At 42.9% G+C, this 12,176-nt stretch overlaps 1 protein-coding gene across 1 annotated transcript; it reads right to left on the reverse strand.

Moving 5' to 3' along the window:
• Positions 1 to 1,727: 1,727 nt before the first annotated feature.
• On the reverse strand, positions 1,728 to 7,078 carry LOC137327786 (P2Y purinoceptor 1-like). The gene is made up of 2 exons (XM_067993592.1): positions 7,058 to 7,078; positions 1,728 to 2,702 (listed from the first exon to the last, which is right to left on the reverse strand). Exons 1-2 carry the CDS (start codon positions 7,076 to 7,078, stop codon positions 1,728 to 1,730), a joined length of 996 nt encoding a protein of 331 aa, XP_067849693.1.
• Positions 7,079 to 12,176: the final 5,098 nt, after the last annotated feature.

Consider the following 12,176-nt stretch of genomic DNA (forward strand, 5'->3'; position numbering starts at 1 on the left):
ACAGAAATAGTGCCTAAATCAAGACAGATATCAGAAACTGCATAATCTTCAAAGCATTTGCAAATGCATTTTTGTTGAAATTTGATGAGATGGGTTGAATCCCAGTATTGAGAGGGGAGAGTGGTTCGGGTGAGGAAACAACGAACACAACTTCTGAGTTTCTAGGAGGTTGGGGAACCTTATGTTTTGATTTTTTTCTGCTGTATAACCTCACTCTCCAAGTCCCAGTCACATGTCCCAATCCTAGTCCTAAATCCCAGTTCTGGTCCCAAGTTGACACGCCCAATTCCCAGTCCCAACTCAAGTCTCAGTCCCATTCCAATTCCCAGTCCAAACCGCAGTCTCAGTTCCAGTCCAATTCCCAGTCCCAGGTTGCAATCGGTCCACAGCTTCAAAATAATAATTTTAAAAATGCAAGTCCTTATCAGTTGAAACACTAAATACTAAACTAACTTAAAAAGTTTTAAAGATATTGAAATACCCTAAATGTTGCATAAATAGAATATATGTTTAGGAGAGCGGTTCACAGAAATAAACCACCATAAGGCAGCTGAAATGATACATTTTTAGTTGACGTTTACTCAACACTTGCCACTAAGGAAATACATTGTAGGTGTGAAATATCTACTCACATGCTGTTTTGGTTTCATTGAGTTCATACACATTCATTCTAAAGTCCTATTTGATACAGATATTTCACTTGTGGTTGGTTAGATTGACACACAGACATAGTTTTGTAACAGTGACCCAAGTTCCAATACAATATAAATCCATCTAGTGTCACCACTGCTAACATATGCAGCCTTTACATATTAGACAGCCCAAATAACTTAACAGGAGAGAAGCAGACACTGAGCCGTCATAGTAGAAGAGTTAGGAAAGGTGATCAAAGGCATAGATTTTGAGATGACTTTGGAGAGAGGTATTAAAGCAGCAGGGGCTTGGGGAAAGAGAAATACCAGTCAACCTCGTTTGGTGTTTCACATGGGGAATCAAGACCAAGTATAATCTGTAGGTTAAGTGAGATTAGAGGGTCGAGGATAACTGAACTAGGGCATGCAGACATAATTTAAAGTTATACATTCTGTTCCTATTTTTTACATAATACCTTGACTTTTTAAAATGATTCAATAGCAAGCTTAAGGCAATTTAAGAAGCAGAGAAGTAAAGTTGGTTGGAGAATAGGATTACTTTGCAGTACAGAATGAGGACCTAAGAGAGGCAAAACTGAGACGCTATAACTGCACTTCTGGGAGGGGGGATGAGATTGTGACGAAAAAACCTTTGTAGAGAGGAAGTGTGTGTCGGCATAATTTTTAAAAATAAATTATAGATAGATATCCAAAGGGTAGTTGCAAACTCTTCTTTGCAGATGTCCTGGTGGTGTGATTGAAGGTCACACTGTAATACAAAGCCGTGTTATCTTCTTGCACGATGATCCCAACTAAAATTAAACAATTGGAGGATCGAATTATATATATTAAAAAGTTGATACGTGGACAGAAAAGTTTAACTAGCAGCACTGATATTTTAGACTGCAGGAGACATGTTAAATATTTATCTACCACGTAAAGTACTCAATGTAAGTCAACAGTACATTGTGGAAAGTGCACAAATATCGTTATGATCACGTTGGTACCATGCAGTCCGGCGAAAGGCTTGGGTTCCATAGTGATAAATGATCAGTGTCGACATGTGGTGTGTTAACATCCAGGATACCAAGCCCTTTAGACGGGATGGATAGCGGCCAGCTTGAGCCGTTTGGTCCCCCCACAACAACTGGAAAGGGCTTTTCTCATAGAATTCTTGGCGTTGCCACTCGTTATAAAATAAAAGAAAGGGTTGACACAGGTGTTGAAGCTGCAGATGGCCATCTCCATCGAGAAACCCGCATCCGAGCTGTAGATCAGCCGGCTCTGGTTGCTCCAGAAGGCTCTCAGCACGATGCAGGTGTTCCTCACGATGTGGTAGGGCAAGTACATAAGGCCAATAATGACCAGGACCGAGTACATCAAACGGAAGAGTTTCTTCTTCTTTTGGGTGTGTTGCAGGTTGTGCCTCTTGAGCTCTTTGGTGCAATTGCAGTAACAGTAGCAGATGGCAACGAAGGGAAGGATGAAACCGGTCACCGTGCTGACCACCGAGTAGGGCAATGTCTTGTCAGTGTCGTAGGAGAAGATGTAGAGGGTGCAAACAGATTGGTTGCTGGAGCAAGAGACGGTGAAGGTCATGAAGGCAGAGGGGATGCTGACCACTGAAGTCAGCACCCAGATCCCCACGCACACATACATGGACTGCCGCCTGCTCAGTAGGAAGAATGACTGCAGAGGATGCACCACGGCCAAGTAGCGGTCCAGGCTGATGCAAGTCACGAAGTAGATGCTGGAGTAGAAGCAGACGTGGTACATGCATCTCACGACCTTGCAAACGACGTCCCCAAAAGCCCACTGCAGCCTGGCGAAGTGGTAGTGAATGAGAAAGGGGAGGGTTAGCATCCACGAGATGTCGGCCACCGTCAGGTTGCAGAGAAACAAGGTGCTGCGGTTCCAGGGCTTGGTCTGGCGGATCATAACACACAGGGCCAGGCAGTTCAGTGTCAGCCCAATGACTAAAACCAGCAGAAAGGCCGCTGGGATCAGGTAAATCTGAATGAAGAATAATGCTTGGTCCTGATCCAAATTGCAGAAAACAGATCCCAACCCCTGCAAAAGAGGAATGATTGACAGGTTGGATGCATTTCCCAAAACGTTTGGTGGTTCTGTCAAGGGACTGGAGCTAGTTACACAAAATAGGCGGCAGTGTGGTATTGCAAATAGTATTATCCAGTAATTGAATACATTGTCACTTTTTGCACACTCACTTTACCGCTTCATATCCCATCTCCAGCTCTTGAACTGGTCCTATTAAGGTACAGGGTGGGTTTAACAGCTAGGAAAGCAGAGTAACAAACTTTGCCTGAGTGACGAAATCCTGCTCCCTTTCTTTACAGGTAGAGCAGCGCTCACCTGTATGGAACTTCCCAGGTCATTGGAGAAGATATTGGAGCAAAAAAAAAGATTATTAAAAATAAACGCACGAATGCTCTTGCCCAGGCTGCTTTTACGCATTCAATTGCCAGTTCGAACTATTGCTTTCAAAGACTTTCCAGTTGGGCCGGGAAAGCTCCATGTGGGTGAATGGCAACACATCACTTCACTGTTCAGTTAGGAGTGGAAGAATTGCCCTCACTCAGACTGCTTTGCGCTGTATTTCTTGGCTGTCTAGGTCTTTAGTATCAATGAGCCTACTGTTTACAGCGGCGCCAACCGCAGCATGTGCCTTTCACATCTGGAAACCTGTTGGGATATTTCAAAGTAGGAATCAACGCCAGCAACCGTACAGTCACTCATTTCAGCGGTCAAATCGGCTCGCAGCTTGGCTCTGTGCTTTATGTTTTCAATATGTTTGATGGAAGTAACCCCCATAGCAGAAAGCATCTAATCCAGGTGGTTAAAATGATAAAAGGATTCCAAAGGTTAGATTCAGAGAAAATATTTTGTCTGGTGCTGAACTTCAGAACAAGAGGGCATAATCTTAAAAAGAGAGAGCCAGGCCATTCAGGAGTGAAATCAGGAAGCACTTCCTCACACAAAGGGTAGTAGAAATTTGGAACTCTCTCCCCCAAAAGGCTGTGGATGCCGGGTCAACTGACTGAGATCAATAGATTTTTGTTGGGTAAGGGTATCAAGGGATATGGAAAAAGGGCTGACAAATGGAGTTGAGGTACTGATTAGCCATGATATAATTGAATGGTGGAACAAGCTGGAGAGGCTGAATGGCCTTCTCCTGTTCCTGTGAAGTATGTAAACCATTTTCAGTGATGTTATGAATGGGGGCTAGAGGACTGGAGAGGGCACTTTGCACAAAGTAGCTACAGCCAAGTTACTCTTGACAAGCAGTTTGAAAACATCAAACGCAGGAACAAGGGTGGACTGAGAAACACCAGGAGGTGAAAAACATCCACAATTACAACATTTAGAACAATGAGAAAATTTCAGTAGAATCATAGAAATTTATGGCACAGAAGGAGGCCTTTTGATCCACTGTTTCTGTGCCGGCTGGAAAAGAGCCATCCAGCCTAATCCCACTTTCCAGCACTTGGCCGGTGCCCTGTAGGTTACAGCACTTCAAGTGCACATCCAAGTACTTTTTAAATGCGATGAGGGTTTCTGCCTCCAGCACCCTTTCAGGCAGTGAGTTCCAGATCCCCACCACCCTCTGGGTGAAAAGATTTCTCCTCAGTTCCCCTCTAATCCTTCTACCAATTACTTTAAATCTATGTCCCCTCATTATTGGCCCCATCTGCTAAGGGAAATAGGTCCTTCTTATCCACTCTATCTAGGCCCCTCATAATTTTATACACCTTCATTAAATCTCCCCTCAGCCTTCTCTGTTCCAAAGGAAACAACCCCAGCCTATCCAATCTTTCCTCCTAGCTAAAATTCTCCAGTCCTGGCAACATCATCGTACATCTCCTCTGTACCCTCTCTAGTGCAATCACATCTTTCCTGTAATGTGGTGACCAGAACAGTCTGCAGTACTCAAGCTGTGGCCTAACTAATGTTTTATACAGTTCTAGCATAATCTCCCTGCTCTTATATTCTATACTTTGGCTAATAAAGGAAAGTATCCCAAATGCCTTCTTAACCACCTTATCTACCTGTCCTGCTACCTCAGGGATCTGTGGACATGCACTTCAAGGTCCCTCACTTCCTCTACACCTCTCAGTATCCTCCCATTTATTGTGTATTCCCTTGCCTTGTTTGCCTTCCCCAAATGAATTACCTCACACTTCTCTGGATTGAATTCCATTTGCCCCTTTTCTGCCCACTTGACCAGTCCATTGATATCTTCCTACAATCTACAACTTTCCTCCTCACTATCAACCACTCAGCCAATTTTTGTATTGTCTGCGAACTTCCTAATCATGCCCCCTACATTTAAGTTTAAATCACTGATCTATACCACAAAAAGCAAGGGACCTAGTACTGAGTCCTACAGAACCCCACTGGAAACAGCCAGAAACACCAGAAACACTGGTCACAAAAACACCCACCAACCGTTACCCTTTGCTTCCAACCTCTGAGCCAATTTTGGATACAACTTGCCACTTTCCCTTTCATCCCATGGGCTTTTACTTTTCTGACCAGTCTGCCATGTGGGACCTTGTCAAAAGCCTTACTAAAATCAGTGTAGACGACATCAAATGTGGTACCCTCAGCAACACTCCTTGTTACCTCCTCAAAAAATTCAACCAAGTTAGACAGACACAATCTTCCTTAACAAATCCATGCTGACTGTCCTTGATTAATCCATGCCTTTCTAAATGACGATTAATCCTGTCCCTCAGAATTGTTTCCAATAAGTTGCCCACCACCAAGGCTAGGCTGACTGGCTGTAATTATTGGGTCTATCCCTTTCTCCCTTTTTAAATGCTCGTTTTTAGAATGCTCAGTCCCTTTAAGCAATCACTATGGAACCTTCGGTGGTGTTTGGGAATGGAAGTGGATCACTTTCCTTGAGATAACATCTAACACAATCTTAAAACAACACCATCAATAAACAATGTTTTTTTAAATATTTAACGCGAGAGATATTCTTGTAAAGCTAGCAGGCATTTCATCATCTCCATTAGTGCACGGATCTGTGGAATGCCGCTACACTTAATACCTCGTACCAACATTTTTGTTGCTTTCAAGATTTACAACAAAACAACCCCAGGAAACTTTAAAACAAACCCAAAGTATTTTCCCTGCAGCATTTATTTAAATTTGAAGACTATTTGGGATTACTGATCTGCGGTTCGATGATTTATGGTACACAATTCCTTCAGCGGTTAGAGCAGTGCTGCATTATAAATGGGGATTGTAAACAATTTTACAACACCAAGTTATAGTCCAGCAATTTTATTTTAAATTCACAAGCTTTCGGAGGCTACCTCCTTCGTCAGGTGAACGATGTGAAAATGAAATCCTCGAGATGAAATCGCATTTATAATTCACAGAACAATGCTTGGTGAGTACAGACAGTTTTTTCAACTGCCTTTTCAACGTTGAAAAAACTGTCTGTACTCACCAAGCATTGTTCTGTGAATTATAAATGCGATTTCATCTCGAGGATTTCATTTTCACATCGTTCACCTGACGAAGGAGGAAGCCTCCGAAAGCTTGTGAATTTAAAATAAAATTGCTGGACTATAACTTGGTGTTGTAAAATTGTTTACAATTGTCAACCCCAGTCCATCACCGGCATCTCCACATTATAAATGGGGAGCCGATCTCCCTCTTTTCACTTCTTTCTGTTTTCAAGCTGTTAGCCAGATGTACCCTTAAAGCAGACGATTTGGGGGTGGAGATAAAATTGACAAAAATCATCCATAGGCTCCGGATGGCTGGGACGAATTCTTGTTTCGGATTTATTCTTATAACTTCTCAGCAGTCTAACATAACCCATCCACTCACCGGCCAAAGGTGGGTGTCACTTTCCTCCTATTCTACAATCCTTTCCATCAACCAGTATCCATTAACCTGTTGCTTCAAAGACGGTAAGTACATTCTACAATGTAATCCTGCTTTAAACGGCGTCAAAACCGAGATTTCACTTCTGCTCGTCGAAATCTGCTTTCAATTTCTTATACTTATCGGAGACCTTGGGGAAAAAAAATCTCAACCTCGGAAAGAATGAACATTTCACAAATTTCTGTGTTTGAATGATTTGACTTTTTACAATAAAAAGGTGTTGGGAGTGCAACATCTCTGGGAAAATATTACCGGTTACTAGCTGTTATCCCTTAAGGTAAAGAATACTCTATTCACTCTATGCAATGCTCCGCAGTAATTGTAAAGAATGGGATTCAACTTTTCATATTAAAGTCATTTTAAAACAATGAGTTCAGCCCCTGTCATCTGTAAGAATAAACGGGACGAGGATGGATCGCTTTGGTCCGTTCTGTATTCAATAATCTCACTAAAATTCACATTTGGAATGTGGTAACAGTTAATTCGGATATCACACTTACCTCTGCACTTATGATAGTCATGCCTCCAGTTTTCCCGTCCTTCAAAGCGAGTATCTTTGGACCCCAGGCGCTCCCCGACCTGTCTGTAAATAGCCTTGGAGCTTTTACCTGTCTAATGCATTTCACTAGGTAACCCGACTATGTGATCCAGCGCAAATAATTATTTCATCATCTAAATTGGTACCTCGTCGATTTTCATGACCTCTATCTTGATAAACATGATCTTGGATCCTGTATCTAAAAATATTACAGATGGAACAGCTACAAAAGAAAAAAAAACTTTGTCAACAGATATTGGTGTGAACTGGGTCAGATTAATTCGTGTTTTCACGCGATGGTGAGCACGTACAAAATCCAATCCGAACCAGAATCTAGAAATTGCTATTGACGCACATCTTTACACTAGAGACAAATGTGCAACAGGGGCTAGCAATGTGCAAAGCGTGTTGTGTTTGCTTCCGGACAGATTTCCACCATCTCCTAAGGTGCAATCAAAGGGCCATTGTGGGGAGAAGGGATTCACTCCTTGTGTTCTGTAAAGGGTCATGGGACTGAGATGGCCCTCCACTCATGGCAGTTTGCAGTTAGCCTCCACTGGCTGCATCTCTGGAGCTTGTTCTTTGGCAGCGTGGTGTGTCCTCCCACTTTCCACTGGTGTGGTGCTCTGAGAGGGAAGGCCAGAGGAACCAATACCTGTTACTGTCCCGAGAGACAGCAGCATCAAAGCGGGTGGACAACAGGCATCACAATTCCACTGGGCCCTGGATCTGTGGCTCGGCTGGTTAGCTGGTTGGCTGGTCTAATGGCAGCTATCAGATCCTGAAAGCCCTGAGAGACAACAGCATGGATTGCAGCCGCCATGGTCTGGATGCCGTCAAGCAGGCTGTTATCTATTCTCTCCCCTATTGCCACCAGAGTGACATTCTTTGCTTCCTAGAAGTACTTCATTGGCTGTAAAGCACTATGGGACGTCCTGAGGTCTTGAAAAGCACTATATAAATGCAAGCCTTTCTTGTTTTCTTGTAAATAAGTTTGATTTTTAATTGTAACTTGATTGATGCAGTCTGACAACATGGCATTTTCCGCCTTTTAGAATATTGTGCACAGTGAGCAGCCCACGCAATCTCCAGTGAGAAGTATTGCAATAAAAGAGTTATTGTTAATTCAGTGGCATGCTTTACACAGCACATATAAAGGACACGGGATATGCAGGTGAACATGAAGAGAGTTGGGAGGGTGCTCAAACTGTAGCAATCACATCAGTTCAAATGATATGATAGGACTGCATGAAGCTGCAGTATTTCATACCATTCATCACTAGCAAAAGAAAAATGGAGCACAATGACTCATCATGACTCCGCCCACATAGAGAATCATAGAATCGTAATGGTTACAGCACGGAAGGAGGCCATTCGGCCTGTCGAGTCCATGCCGGCTCTCTGCAAGGGCAATCCAGCTAGTCCCACTCCCCCACCCCCCACCCCCCCAATCCCCGTAGCCATGTACATATTTTCCCTTCAATACTTATCCAATTCCCTTTTGAAAGCTACGATTGAATCTGCCTCCACCACCCCCTCGGGCAGTGCATTCCAGATTGCAACCACTCGCTGTTTAAAAAAGTTCTTCCTCATGTCGCCTTTTGTTCTTTTGCCCATCGCCTTAAATCTCTGTCCTCTGGTTCTTGACCCCTCTGCCAATGGGAACAGTTTCTCTCTATCTACTCTGTCCAGAGTCCAGACCCTTCATGATTTTGAATACTTCTATCAAATCTCCTCTCAATCTTCACTACTCTAAGGAGAACAACCTTAGCTTCTCCAGTCTATGCACGTAACTGAAGTCCCTCATTCCTGGAATCATTCTAGTAAATCTCTTCTGCACCCTCTCTATAATTGATGGGGTGTCTGAGCTCTGGGATTCCCTCCCTAAGCCTCTTCGCCTCCCCACACCTATCTCCATCTTTATCACATCCTTCCTATAATTGAAGAATTGCAGGCCTCAGTGTGTTTTGGGGACTTAGTACGTCCAAAAGTTCAAATTATGTTGATAATCCTCTCCAGCTTTGCTCTACTGACAATGAGGTTATCGCAGCCCTTTAATGCATTGCTGCCTTGTGACATACACCAATGTGTAATTCTTTATACAAGCACAAAGTTCATAATTCAGTGACCTACTCAGACAAAATCTATACAGTAAACACTGAAGGGCATTTATAATAAAGGAACAGCTGAAGTTAAAAGGTAGAGCTCCTTGGCCATTGAAATTTATTTTTCTAGTTTTGTGAACCGGAAACGAAAGTGCACTCTGCAACATGTTTTAGAACAAGTGTCACTGTTTAAATTAAACACATTTATCCTAGGTTAAACAGTAATATTAGACAGCAGCAAAGCCTCGCTTGCAGCTTGTCAGCCCATTTAATTCACAGTATTTATGGAACATTGGGGTTGATTCTAACCCGCTCGTCTGGCAGGAACGGTGTGGGCGGGGGGTTAAGATGGAGGGTGGGGGATTTAAATGGGGTCGTTTAAGATGGGGGTGGGGTTTAGATGGGGGGTGAAGATAGGGGTTGTGAAGATGGAGGGAAAAGATGGGGGTATGTGTGAAGATGGGGCATGGAGGGGGGTTAGATGTGGGGGTCTTAAGATTGGGGGGGGTGTTAAGATCGGGGAGGCTACAACCCTCTGAGATCTCTGCACTCCTCTAATTCTTTCCTCTTGCACATTCCCGATTTTAATCGCTCCACCATTGGCAGCCGTGCCTTCCGCTGCCTCGGCCCGAAGCTCTGGAATTCCCTCCCTAAACCTCTCCGCCTCTCTACACCTCTCTCCACCTTCAAGACACTCCTACCTCTTTCACATGTCCTAATATCTCCTTATGTGGCTTGGTGTCAAACTTTGTTTGAAAATGCTTGTGAAGCACCATGGGACGGCGTCATCGTCATTGCTTGTTGTTGTTTAAGAGCGGGGGAGGGGATTAACAGGGGGGGTTGGTTAAGATGGGAGGGGTGCGCAACGTTCCCAACACATTCGTGGCTTCAACCATCTTAACTGACCTCAGATTAGGCACTGGAGGGCTGCCCATTCCTGGCATGCGGGGACCTACTTGACCTTCAAAAGATGATGTAATTGACACAGCAACACCATTTTTAAATCAAGGATTTGAAAGATCCACTCAGGGCCAAACCTGGCAGCTATACCTTGGCAGGATTCTGCGGAGTGGCTAGAAGAGGCCAGGGCAAGTAGTTTAACTTTACTTTTCTATGGAATTCTTTCAGGCCAGGGGGAGCAGGAGCTTTCAAGATCTAGAAGAGAAAATGCATTTCACTTAGCATTTTTAGAGCTAGCAGAGAAAGAGTTCACTGCTGGTAACTGTCTGATTAAAAGATATAAATTATATCTTTCTGGCTAGCTGGTTCTGTAGCCAGTAACACAGCCATAAGTGTTACATCAAGTTACTTCAAAACTATAGCACAGAAACAGGCCATTGGGCCCGACTGGTCTATGCTGGGAATTATGCCCCACATGAGCCTCCTCCTTCTCCAGTTCATCTAACCCTATCAGCATACTCTTCTATTCCTTTCTCCTTCATGTGCTTATCTAGCTTCCCGTTAAATGCATCTATGCTATTTGCCTCAACTACTCCTTGTGGTAGCATGTTCCACATTCTTACCATGCTTTGGGTAAAGAAGTTTCCCCTGAATTCCCTATTGGATTTATTAGCGACTATTTTGTATTTGGACTCCCCCCACAACTGGAAACATTTTCTCTACATCTACCTCATCAAACCCTTTCATTATCTTAAAAACCTCTGTCACATCACCCCTCAGCCTTCTCTTTTCTAGAGAAAAGAGCCCCAGCCTGTTGAGCCTTTCCTGATAAATATATCCTCTCATTTCTGGTATCATCCTTGTGAATCTTTTTTGCACCCTCTCCAATGCCTCTATATCCTTTCTATAATATGGAGACCAGAACTGCGCACAATACTCCCAAGTGTGGTCTAACCAAGGTTCTATACAACTTTGACATAACTTCTCTGCTTTTCAATTATATTCCTCTAGAAATGAACCTTGGTGCTTGGTTTGCCTTTTTTTATGACCTTATTAACCTGTGTCGCTACTTCTAGTGATTTGTGTTTTTGTACCCGATTCCTTTGCTTCTCTACCCCATTCAGACTCTTAATATTCAAGCCATACGTGGCCTCCTTATTCTTCCTACCAAAATGCATCACCTCACACTTATCTATATTGAAATTCATTTGCAAATTCGACACCCACTCTGCAAATTTATTAATGTCCTCTTGCATTTTGACGCATTCTTCCTTTGTATTAACTATACCCCCCAATTTGATGTTGTCCACAAATTTTGAAGTCATACTTCTGATTCCCAAATCCAAATAGTTAATGTAAATTGTGCACAATGGTGGTCCCAACACCGATCCCTGTGGAACTCCACTTCCCACCTTTTGCCAGTCTGAGTAGCTACCCTTAACACCTACTCTCTGTTTTCTGTGGTTATGGGTTTTAATGCTGAAAAATTCTTTGCTGTCTCCCAAATGTCATCTGAACACATTGAACTCATTTATTTAATGCAGAAGTACTCAATGCAGCATTCAAACTGGAAACAGTTTGGTAATCTGAGAGGTTATGTAGAGAGAAGGCAGCCACAGATTCTGGCAACACAAAATGCAGCAGAATCAGAAAAAAACATGACTAAAAGAATTTGCAAACAAAAGCATTTCAAATAATTTGAAGGAGGAAGGGAGAAGATAAATATTTCACTGGAGAAGAAGACATGGAGAAGAAGACATCAACATGGACATTTCGGCACAAAACTTTACTGAGCACAAGACTTGAGTTGTATTTAAGAGGAGAGGGGCATTTCAAAGTATCATATGAGTTAGTAACACTTCCAACTTGCCCTCTCTTACCTTACTCTGCTCCTCCTGTGGTAACGAATATTGCAAGTGCTAAAGTCAGGAGCATCAGTTCACATGTTACTAGCCATTACCAGTATATAACAAAACTCTTAAACTTGAGGTAGTAAATACCAACACCAATATATGTATTACTGTATAATTAGACTTAAATGCATAGTTTCCAGGATAACTTGTAATACCAGCAATA

The sequence above is a fragment of the Heptranchias perlo genome, chromosome 12 (genome assembly GCF_035084215.1).
Source record: "Heptranchias perlo isolate sHepPer1 chromosome 12, sHepPer1.hap1, whole genome shotgun sequence".
Taxonomy (NCBI): domain Eukaryota; kingdom Metazoa; phylum Chordata; class Chondrichthyes; order Hexanchiformes; family Hexanchidae; genus Heptranchias; species Heptranchias perlo.